The 12,223-nt window shown below is 44.2% G+C and overlaps 1 protein-coding gene across 6 annotated transcripts in view; it reads right to left on the bottom strand.

The window, feature by feature from the left end:
* PDE1C (phosphodiesterase 1C) overlaps window positions 1–12,223 on the bottom strand; it is a 522,865-nt gene that overhangs the window by 389,433 nt on the left and 121,209 nt on the right. For all 6 annotated transcript variants that reach the window (XM_059932718.1, XM_059932721.1, XM_059932720.1 and 3 more), the window contains exon 3: window positions 8,727–8,898. In XM_059932718.1, coding sequence (XP_059788701.1) covers window positions 8,727–8,898 — 172 coding nt within the window. The remainder of the gene's footprint in view (window positions 1–8,726; window positions 8,899–12,223) is intronic.

The raw sequence follows: 12,223 nt of genomic DNA, 5'->3' as shown, positions 1-12,223 counted from the left end.
ACATATATTCACAAGTGTCTTCCCCAGATTGTCCATGCTCTTCCTCCATAGGTTTTTAAATCCCATGCTGTTGTCCAGCTCCATAATTCCATCTCTGCTGCCGGGCAGAAAACCTTAGTCTTGATGTTCTGTGTATAGAGGGCAGAGGCATGAAAATATAAATCCTAATTCTGTAATTTAATTAGAAAAAAATATGCAGTCTTCTTTCTGCTTCCCCAAAGATTTCCAAAAGCTCCGAAGATCTCTGCTTATGGAATAAAAGTGAACCTTCTTCTCGTGGCAAACAATGCCCTGCCATATTTGGTCTCAACTTTACTTTTCCAATACTGCCTCACTTTCACATGCCTTAGACACAAATCCAACAGTTCCTTCAACATATGCCGTGTATTCCTGCCTCCTGACCCTGGCTAACACCGTTCCTTTTGCTTCCCTTTTATGTCCACCATGATCCAGTCTGGCCTGTTTCAATGGTTACACCAAGTGCCATTCAACATATTCACTGATCCACGTGAGGTCCAGGGGCAAGGGTATGTGCTGGTCCAGTTCACCTCAAGTGGCTCCAGTGCCGGGCATGGGATGTGACTGCAGAACCAGCACTGAGCACTTGAATGGGAAGAGAGCATCTGTTATTAGAAAGATTCAATAAGAAGGAAATCTCTCCTTTCCTGCTAGCAAGGGCAGAAACCCTGCCTTAAGGATGCAAGTGGGAACAAAAATTTCTACACAGTAAAACACAAGGTAACATTATCGTGAGGTTCATAACATAACCCGGGATCCCCCACTGCTGAGGACAGGGACCAATCACCAATCAAGGGATATCCAGACTTGCATTACCACAGGGCACAGTTTCAAAGGTTCTGCTCTATTTTTATTTAGGGAACCTTAATTTTACTGCAGAAAAACCAATGAGGTAAAGTCATTCATCACTGAAAGTTTCTAAGGCATAACATATGGTGCTTCTGAGGTATTTCCCAGTGTAGGGTCCCATATCAGTTAGGCCAATCTGTCTCTTTACCTCATCCACCATTAAGACTTAGCCCAAGGCCTGGTCCTGGGGAAGAGGAGGATATAATGTAGGAGAAGCAGGAAGCCAGAGACCCAGCTTTTCAGACTTGGGGGATTATAGGGAGACGAGGCAGACGGGGCAGGAGTGAGACTTCCTCTTCTCTTTCTAGAGGGACATCTACCCATAAACCAGAAGGTCCACATCTGAGTAAACTCTGTGGCCAGTAGAGTCAGGTAGAAGGAGGCTGGGTTTTAGCTTCCCCAAGTTGTCTCTTGGGTTCTGTGTGGTTTGGACAGGCCCCAGAGGTTCCCACAAGCTCCTGAGGTTGAACCTCAGAAGTTACCAGGGATTGTGATTGGGGAGTTGGCCCATGAGGTTGACATGGGGACAAAGTACCCAAGGGCTAAAGGCCAGACCATCTGATCCAGAAGCACATGAGAATCATGACCAGACCTCGATGGGATGCAAAGCACTGCCACAGAGAGATGGGAGGCCTTCCTTCATTTAGAGAGAACTTCAGAGACTCCTAGCACACTTCAGGTCTCTGTGTGACCAAGGACAGAAGTTCCTGTTGCTCATCAGGAAGCACGGGAGGTGGACCCACGCTGCACACTGGCAGAGAGATGGAGATGAAACTCCAGGAGTATCCGAGCCTCTCCCCCACCTGATAGTACTGAAGCTCCCCACTCCTCCCTGTGGGATTCTCCTAGGATGACTCACTCACACTTTGTAAAATGTGCTGCTACGAGTTATTCTGATTTAGGCATATACCAAGGAGTTGAGGACACCTCAGATGAGTGTCATTCCTATGGTAGAACCCTGGCTTCTCCAATAGCCTGATGAGAATGTGTCTGGTTTGAAAAAGGATACGCTCTTAAGGGGAAGTTAGCCTTGGAGACAGGTCCACTGGCTGGCAACCAAAGTGTTCAAACCAACAGTACAATGTCCAACATTCTTTAGCATTTCCCTTGTACAAAAGAAACAATTATATTTGGGGTACGATTTTAAATGCTCCCTTCTCATGTTGTAGTTTCTTTAGTTAATCTCAATGTTTCAGCAAAGTCTCCAGTGAGCAATAAAAGTACAAAAGACTAAAAAAAATTGTGGCCTGCCCCATGTTCACCCCACCACTAGAGCCCATGGGGAAGATGCAGCATCAAATATAAAATCAAGTACAGAAAACTGGTCCAGGATTTCTAGGCCAGTAGCCTTGAAGCTGAAGCTGTGCCCACAGCACAGAGCTGGCAGTGGTGGGCCAGCAGAGGATCACAGCATGGTGGGAGACTGCGTTAGCCGGGGCCTTCTGAGAAGCAGGTGCCAAGGAAGGATTAGACATGCAAGAAATTTATCAGGGGGACCATCTGAAAGAGAAAATGGGGAAGGAGCCAGAGGAGGCAGGGAGAGGCGAGATGCAGGTCTGACTCCCAGTGAAGGAGAGAAGGACGGCAGGTTGGGTGGGAGCATCTTAGATCACAGTGCAGTTCTAAAGAAAGTTCACCAAGGAACTTGGAGTCCTCGAGCTGAAGTCACCATCAGAGGAGTCCCATGTCTCCCAGGAATGGCCACCCTTAGGATACCTGGCACTCTTAGTCATTGGCTGAAAGTGCCCTTGAGAAACACAGCCAGAGCCATCACAGGAACAAATATCCTCGCACAGAAGCTGGGGACATGGGTCAAGTACATTCCCTGTGGTCAGAGATGTGAGAGGTGCATTCACATGGCCACCACAGAGACAAACTCCCTCTTTCCCAAAATACTAGTGGAAGGACCAGGAAGAATGCAAACGGAACGGTGTCTGCATGATATATGCTTTGTCAATTTCCAACATTGGAAAACCTGTCTATAAAAACTTGCTTTGCAAAGAGAAGCCTAAATATTTCCCTTGTGGGAAGGCAAAGTTGCAACAGAAACTCTTCTGAGTTTTAAAAAAAATCAGAATTCATTCTTTCATTTTTCCCCTTCACAGACCTGAGCAAAGCTCTACTGCTTTGGATTAGCGAAGACTAGAAAGGAAAAATGTCAACTCCAGGGAGACAGCACTAAGTCACGGAAGTAGGGGCCCCCCGAAGTTCCCGGTGGGTGACCAACATATGGTGATAGAGAAAGACATGTGACCAGACTTCCCATGAGCTAATTGGGAATTTTAACCCATGACTCATCCCGGGGTGGGGTCTGAAGCTGCAGGGGACGCTACCCCACACCAAGCCATATCATCAGCCAGATTGCACATTTCCTGAAAGTAATCAAGTCAGAAACTGGCTTCCTGGCTATAGCTGTTGGTGGAAAAATGACTGCCAAAAGCCAAAATGAGGATGAGTTCAACGATTTAATTCTGCGTGGAAAACGCAATCCATTAAATGGGATCTGACAAGGACTTAATCTCATCTGCGGCCGAGGGTGTTGGCCCAATGCAGTTCTGCTCTCTGGAACATATTCTTAGTAAGTTATGTATAGAATCAGGAACGCTTTTGCCAAAGCCCAAATAAGTCCATTCTATGTGGGAAGAGAAGTTCATCAATCCCCCTGTGACTCTCCAGGGAGTGAGCACACTCTTCTTCCAAATGCAAAATGATCAAAACCTATGTTGAGTCACACAATTCAAGGTAAGTAACTGAGATGGCCAACGTGCTGGATGGCTTCAGAATTTCCACTACTGCCCAAGGAGGTCAGGCCAGCCTTGCTCACAAAGTACCTACTGGGCTCATATTTCCAGCCTGGGGCGCATTGCACAGCCCAGTCACAGAAGAAGGGGTCAAGGTGCAGAGGATCAATCCACTCCTAAACAGGATTTTGAAAACTGGGAGAGAAGGAATTAGGGGCTGTCATATTCATCTCCCACTTAATCCTAGCAACAGGACCCAAGGCCACTGCTGTTATTTCACTGTTTCCATTTGTAAAATGAGGCAACTGAGAATTAAAACCATGACTCAAAATCACACAGTTTAGAAGAGCATTTGCGAATTCATGCCTGTGGTATTCCAAAGCCCATGCCTCACTCCCCAGAGGGTGGTCCTTGGACCATCACATCACTTGGGAGCTTGTTAGAAACACAGATTCACAGGCTGCAGCCCAGACCTACTGAATGTGGGTCTGCATTTAACAAGATCCCTCAACGAATTTATTGGACATAAAGTTTACCTTAATGGGCTCCTACCAGAAAGGGGTAGGTGGATCAAAAACATAAGTTTGGACTAGAAAAAAGATTTAGTGCAATAGAACAGGGTCAGTCTCATAGGATAAGCCTCAAAGTATATATCCAAATTGCACATCCAGATTAGCAGAACCAATCACGCTACCTTATTTCACCAACAGCAAACCCAGAAGCAGGAAAGCCAAGGTGATGTGGTGGTAGAACATGGTGGACAGGTAAGGCTTTGGAGCCAGGTGGACTGGGTTGAAATTTCCAGCTCTGTCACCTGCTGAGTGGCTTTGGGTAAGTTACTTGATCTCTCTGAGCCTCAGTTTCCTGACCTGCACAACTGGGATAGCAATACACACCTTGCCAGGGTTTGGGGAGATTAAGTGAGCAAACGAATATACAGTTCCTAGACATAGCAGATGCTCAATAAACACTGGTTTCCTTGACTTTCAGTACAATCTGGGCTGGGTCTCACCTTTGCAAATGTGCACACTAGAAGCTGGGGAGATAAAGGGTTCTCAGCAGCCAGCCCTTTCCTGTTCTCTTGGGTCCTCTAGTGGTAAGTACTAAGATTCCGGTCACTAATCAGACTGGCTGGACTGGTCTATCTTCCTTAAGCTTCAGGCTCAGCATATTCTCTCATCTCTTTTAAGAAAAACCTGAGCAGAACAAGGTTCAAAGGGACAGGCCGTGAGGAACAAGGAGAACAGGCACCTGGGGTACAGTTCCCAGAAGTGTCTACTTTCGAGACACTCAAGCCTTTTTATCTAGTTATGGTTCCCACTTTCCTCTTTTCAAAAGTCTCGGGTTTTGAAAGCAGACTTTTTCATGCCAGAGGCTTCGTGAGCTTTCAGAGCCCACAGGGTCTGCACCTGGACCCACAAAACCCAAGTCTGATCTTATTCACTCTGTGTGAATCCGCTCAAAGGCGTGGAGGAGCGGGAGGTGGCTGTCGAGCGCTACCAGCACGTGCGTCCCCAGCTGCTGCCCGGAAGGATACCCCCACCTACCACGCCCACTTCTGCATCAGGTACAGAAGCTGATAGAAGAGGTGCCCTTGGGACAGAGTATCTCCCACAGATGGAAGTAGCTGAGGGCAAGGGTCCCAATGAGGGTCCCATGGTCTGACTGCCTCAGGAACAGCTCCAGCACCAATAAAGAGGCATTTCCTTGCCCAAGCAAAAAAAAAAAAAAAAAAAAAAATGATGACCATATTTTGTGGCCCCAAATTCCAAATGCCCTCCAAGTGTGAACAAGGAGAAAGAGAAGGGAGTAGGCAAAGCTATCACTTCTCCCCTGTTGCTCGGTGGTAACGATCCTGCAGAGGAGCTATGAGGACAGAGGATGCCAATTCACGAGAACCATGTGTTCCCCCGCAGCAAACAAGACTCTGCAGAACTGCGAAGGGCAGGATGTTCACAGTCACATGCCTGGATCCCTTAATTGTGTGTGGGGTTGTGTATAAGTGTGTACACACACACACACACACACACACACACACACACACGGCACGGTGGCTGAGAGACTGAATTTCAGAGTCAGAAAAAAGAACCCAGCACCTCAGTCTCAGCAAAGGGATGACTGTACTGCTTGGTTAAAGAAGTTATCGTAGGGATTGAGAGCGCTGATCATGGATGCACCCCTGAAGTTTAAAACTGTAGGAGCATAATGCACTGGTCGTCCTAGATTTTCCAGAGTCACTAATATTGGAGTCAGCAATTACCAGGTTTTTTTCACTCCCAGAGTAAAAAGGGAGGTGGGGGGAACACATTGTGATATATTCCTATCACATTATTTAATATCCAGCTATAGCTCATTCCTTCTCTGCAATCCAAAAGGCATCTAGAAAACAAGTGGTATTATTACAAGGGCAACCTTTTTTTTTTTTTTAATTTTATTTTATTTATTTTTCATACAGCAGGTTCTTATTAGTTATCTATTTTATACATATTAGTGTATATATGTCAATCCCAACCTCCTAATTCATCCCACCACCACCACCCCTGCTTTCCCCCCTTGGTGTCCATATATTTGTTCTCTAAATCTGTGTCTCTATTTCTGCCTTGCAAACTGGTTCATCTGTACCATTTTTCTAGATTCCACATATATGCGTTAATATATGATGTTTTTCTCTTTCTGACTTACTTCACTCTGTATGACAGTCTCTACAAATGATGCAATTTCGTTCCTTTTTATGGCTGAGTAATATTTCATTGTGTATGTGTACCACATCTTCTTTATCCATTCGTCTGTCGATGGGCATTTAGGTTGCTTCCATAACCTGGCTATTGTAAATAGTGCTGCAATGAACATTGGGGTGCATGTGTCTTTTTGAATTATGGTTTTCTCTGGGTATATGCCCAGGAGTGGGATTGCTGGGTCATATGGTAATTCTATTTTTAGTTTTTTAAAGAACCTCCATACTGTTCTCCATGGTGGCTATATCAATTTACATTCCCACCAACAGTGCAAGAGGGTTCCCTTTTCTCCACACCCTCTCCAGCATTTGTTGTTTGTAGATTTTCTGATGATGCCCATTCTCACTGGTGTGAGGTGATACCTCACTGTAGTTTTGATTTGCATTTCTCTAATGATTAGTGATGTTGAGCAGCTTTTCATGTGCCTCTTGGCCATCTGTATGTCTTCTTTGGAGATATGTCTATTTAGGTCTTCTGCTACAAGAGCAACCTTGATTCTGCTCTAAATTATTTCTTCATAAGTAAGCTGTTCCCACATTTTGCTTATAATAATTTATCTGCAACAAATCTCACAACTGACGTTACTACCACAATTAAGGACAACTGCATTAGAGAATATTTACCCTCTAACATTGCTGTTGAAATCAACTATCTTCTTTGGAAGAAAGGATGGTTCTAGGATAGCACAGAATTGTATTAAGGAGACCAGTAAATGAACAACAAATGCCAATACATTTCTGGCTTCCACTGCTATAGGACTGGCATATTTATACCTACTGTGTTTTTCCTACTACACACCAAGTGCTACAAGGAACCAGAAATAAATCCTGACCTTAACAAACTTATAACTTAATCTCTTTCTGGAACCAAGACATTGGCACATAATACAACTAGCAGATCAAAAGAAGTTCATGGCCATCAGTAAGTACCTTTTCTCTGTTAAAGAGCACAGAGGGAATGCAAAGAGAAGGGATGATGGTAATGGAGTTGGGCTAGCAAATAATATGTTCTTTTCATGGGAGCAGCTCTTTAGCTATTCACTGAAGAAGACGATGAACCTGGTTTGAGGTGGAAGGTGTAATTACCAGAAGACAGTATATGAAGGGGTTGACTCCACCAGAGACACTTGGAGATGAGAACACACAGACCATGAGACCCATTCACCCTCCCCTCTTCCCCCCACAGTCACTTGCAGAGAATCACAGGTTCATAGAATGTACTTCTCTCTACTTGAGTGGTTTTTATTTTATTTAAACCTCACAATGCAGTAAACCCTTACTAGGAATAAGAAAAGCATCTGCCTTGCAATTCTGGTCCCGCCACTGCATCAGTCACATTACATAAAGAAATCCAAACCCTTATTCACTCCTTTTCAGAACTCATCTATAACTCAGTCCACACTAAGAACCTTCACACAGTGAAATGGCTTTTACTGGGCGATTACACACATCACCTGGATGCAAAAGAGAGCACATTTTTCAAGTATATTTCCTGGACTCCAAATCCTGTCTGATTTGTTTATGAGGGAAGAAAAGGGAAGCTTACATGTACTACTAGCCATGTGGAGAGTATGAAAGCCTTATATAATGGAAAGAAAAATGAAAGAAGTAAAACTAGAATAACAGGGGGAAAGGAGGGGAGGAAGGCAGGGTGGCAAAATCATTAAATCTTAATTTCTGATACCAGTACGACTGCGTATTTCAAAAGTGAGTTTGAAAGACCCATTCAGAAAAAAGAATCACTTTTCTGTACCACATCCATACCCAGACTGATTTTTATTTAATACAGGTGAGAAGGTAAGGAGACGCCTCATGATGGAAGTGGAGCACAATACAAAAAGAAAACACCAGAGAACTTTGCGGGAAAACGCAGGACTAAACGATGAACAAGAACAGAGTCAACAGCCACCTGGGAAACCACACAAGAAGATCCGCACTGCATTTCAGAAGGCAGCAGCTCTCACTTCTCTTACAACTAGAAAACTTCCCCCAGCAAGGGACTCTAAAGGCACGGGGCTGAGTTAATTCCCACCACGTGTGTTTTCCCTGTGCACTTATCTCCCTGCGTCATCCTCCTTTGACGCAAAAGACTCATTAATCCAACTCAAATTGCCAATGTCAGTAAATCCTTTGCCTCAGCATTTACATGCCAATACCAATTAAATACCAACAGCAACTTAACTACTGATATGGTCTTCACTACCTTCAGGAAATCCAGCCAGAAGTTTAGCGGGCATTACTTCCGACACTACTTCATCAATTCTAATTTACTTAGTGCAGAGAAATGAGGTAATTTGCTGGCCACGCTGACGTGGCATCCAACTGGACTGAAATAACTCCACAAGCAAATAAGAAGGAACAAACTGAGTTGCAATGCACCAAACCTGAAGGACGTTTTCACCAAGGCTTCCGGGCTATCAAGCTGAGGCAATTCATCAGCTAGGATTTCCTCCGGTGGCCGGGGGTCATGGACAATCGTTGGCCGTGGCTTCTCCTTGACATTCCCTGTGAGACCGTCGATGAGGGAGTTCCACAGACAGTTCTGCGACTTAGACCCTGAGGCATGAGGGGGAAAAAGGGGTGAAGGTGAGTTACCAACCAACTCAATGGCCTGCCTTGCCCAACTCGGGATTTTCAAAAGCAGAGCAGGAACACTGACATATCTTTCATGATCTCCACCAACATCAGAGGGCTCCAAAAGGTTTTGGTCAGGCAACTTATGGAGTAACCAGGATTTTTAAAATTTATATACAAAAATAGGTTAATACTCTGAGCATTTTAACTCACAGCTAAGTATTATGAATATATATCCTGTCTCATTTCAGTGGTAATCAACTCCAACTCCTGACAGAGTTGTCGGTATTTACTGAAGTATTTATTCAGCAACTGGAAGTATACAAAGGACTACCATTTTAGAGAACAGCAGGATATTCAGACACAAGTCTCCCCTGTGAACTTATCTTGCCTAAGGCCCAAGTTTCAAGACTGTATTCTGTGGAGACACCTACCCCAAAGAGGGCCCCCCATCTAAGAACCAGAACCCACTACAGGCAGGTTCATTCTTCTGGAAGATCAAGACTCAAGGAAAACTACACTGGATGTTTACCAATACCCTACCCTACAAACACTTCAAACATATGAGATGAACATTAAAGGCAGACATGAGTAGATATGGTGCCACAAAATAGGGCCTGATCAGCCAGGTAATCAAGGTCAATATCAACAGTGATAAGTTATATCCTTGATATGATGTGATGAAAATGGCACTTTACCTCCATGGTCTTTCTCCCCAAAATATATAACCCGAGAGTACTAAGCATGTTCCTATCTTCTGTAAACTTAATACTTTAACATCTGCCCTACATGCGTATGCCAGACATGCCCTGTTTGGACAACCAGAAAATACCCTTGAGTCATCTTGCCTTGGCCTCCTGCCTCCGTCACATCCCCCTTCCTCCCTCCCCTCCATTCCTCAGGAAGAGTCCCCCCTCCAAGGGGCATGCTTTTCAGATACCAGCCAACCAAACCAGCACCCACACCCCAACACCTCCCTCACCAAGCTTTCACATCCTGAGCCACTCTCCACCTGCCCCGATAACCCCAGACAGGTACCAGACATCTAGGGACAGCCCCTATGCCCCAGAGCCCACTAAAATTATTCCAACTAGCCAATCCTAAGCCTGCTTACCTGGCAGAACCCATTCCTTCCCACAGAAACCACAGTAAAGACTCTTGCCCATAGTTCCTCCCTCCCTCCGCCTCACAACAACCCCAATGCTTCTCAGCATGGCCTCTGTGGTAAGACGTGTACCCCCTCTTTTGGGATCTGTGAATACTAACAAACTATCTTTTCAATGGCAGTCATCCCCTGATCTGTTGGCTTTACCACACCTAAAAATAATAAAACCCATTAAAACACTCAGTCTAGTCATAGGGAAAAGACAAATCCCAACTGACAGACACTCTGCAAAACATCTGACCAGTACTCCTCAAAACCGTCAAGGTAATCAAAAAACAAGGAAAGTCTGAAAAACTGTCACAGCCTAGAGGAGCCTAAGAAGACATGATAACTAAACGTGGTATCCTGATGGGGTCCTGAAACTAAGAAAGGACATTAGGAAAAACTAAGGAAATCTGAATAAAGTATGTACATTAGTTAATAATAATGTATATCGATATTGGTTCATTAATTGTGACAAATGTACCATACTAATATAAAAGCTTAATAATTGGGGAAACTGGGAATGGGGTATTTGGGAGCTCTTTGTACTATCTTTGCAAATTTTCTGTAAATCTAAAAATGTTCTAAAATTAAGAGTTATTATAAAAATACAAATAAGTATTAAAAATAAATAATAAAAATAGTTATTATTTTAAATGTCTATGAGCAAGTTATATTTTTAAGGTAGAGACTGAGGGCATGACCACTATCATTACCCAGTTACCATTGGCCGGTGCTGGTTATTCCTCTTCCCAGAGGAAAGAAACCCTTTATCTTCACTCAGATATACTGTCAGGTCTCTGAGTCATGCACCCATGGAGCTGTGTCCATCCAGAGGGGGTTGGCTTTTTCTATCCCATCCGTGCAGAAGGAGGACCTTTTTATAATTCACACAAAGACTCTTTATGGGGCATGAGGAGGCGGGCATGGAGGGGTAAGGAGCAGTGCCAGCTAATGCACATGCATGTGATCGGTGGGTAGAGAACACATTCGTATGCTCGTGGGGATGCCTCCGTGATCAACCATCCACAGCCCACAACAGAAGAAATCACCGTAGTTTGTTGTGCTTGAAGGTTGTCTCTGCAGCTAAGATCAAGAGAACTTCACACACAAAAGGGAGCACCTCATGAGGACCGCTGAACCTTCACCAAGGACACCCATGGGTCCGAAAACAACTCTTTTAATGACCATGGTCACGAATGACCCTTGGGGGTGTCCCACATCCAAACTGCTTTTGTGTCAATCCAGAGAAAATTAAGGCACATTAAGAGCAGGAAACAGAGCCTCCAACTCCTGAAACGGAAGACAGCTTTTTCAAAGTCCTAAACACATATCTTAATAAGATCTGGTCCTATTAATGAAAGTCTGGTTTTGTGTTAACGAAGGTCTGGTTCTAGGAGGAAGACAAAAGCAGCAGCCTGTTTTCTTAGATCTCATCTAAGCGAAGACCTTACAATGAACTCCCTGCCTATTTCCCTTCATTCTTTCATTTACTCATTCAACATACAAATTTTGAATTGCCTCAATATGCCAGATTCCATTCTGGGCTCTCGAAATAGAAAGATGAATGAGACTGGTTCCCTTGGGATGAGTCAGCCTATAAGCAATCACAATAAATGGGCAATGAACCATAACTAAGGGACAAAGAAGTGCTAGAAGGGGCAGAGGAGAGCTCCCCCACTCTGCCTCAGGGCCCTGGGGAAAGCCACACAGCGAACGTGACGTCTGATATGGGTCTAAAGCAGGAACAGATCTTCAGCAGATGGGGAAGAAAGAGAAGAGCATTCAGTGCAAATAGCATGTGCAAAGGCTCAGCGGCAGAACAAAGCAGCTCGAGAGAGAGGACAGTGACCAGAGATAAGGCCAAAGATTGGTTGTATAGGACCTTGAATAAAATGCTGATCATTTTAGAATTTCTTCTGTAGGCAAAAAAGAACTAAAGATTTTTAACCAAGGTTATGGTGACATGACCATTTCTGTGTTCCTGAAAGGAAACTAGGGTGCTGTAGAGTAGTGAACCTGTGGTGACTAGCAAGGCTATATGAAGAGGTCTGTGAATCCACTGTATCTGTAGATGAAATAACGAAGTCTATATATACGACTAATTTTTAAGTATATATAGATATGATTAATAAACTAGAAATTTATGTAAAAGCACTA

This window comes from Balaenoptera ricei, chromosome 9, assembly GCF_028023285.1.
Source record: "Balaenoptera ricei isolate mBalRic1 chromosome 9, mBalRic1.hap2, whole genome shotgun sequence".
In the NCBI taxonomy this organism is placed as follows: Eukaryota; Metazoa; Chordata; class Mammalia; order Artiodactyla; family Balaenopteridae; genus Balaenoptera; species Balaenoptera ricei.
The sequence above is the reverse complement of the archived record's forward strand: the minus strand, read 5'-3'. Positions and strand labels throughout refer to the sequence as shown.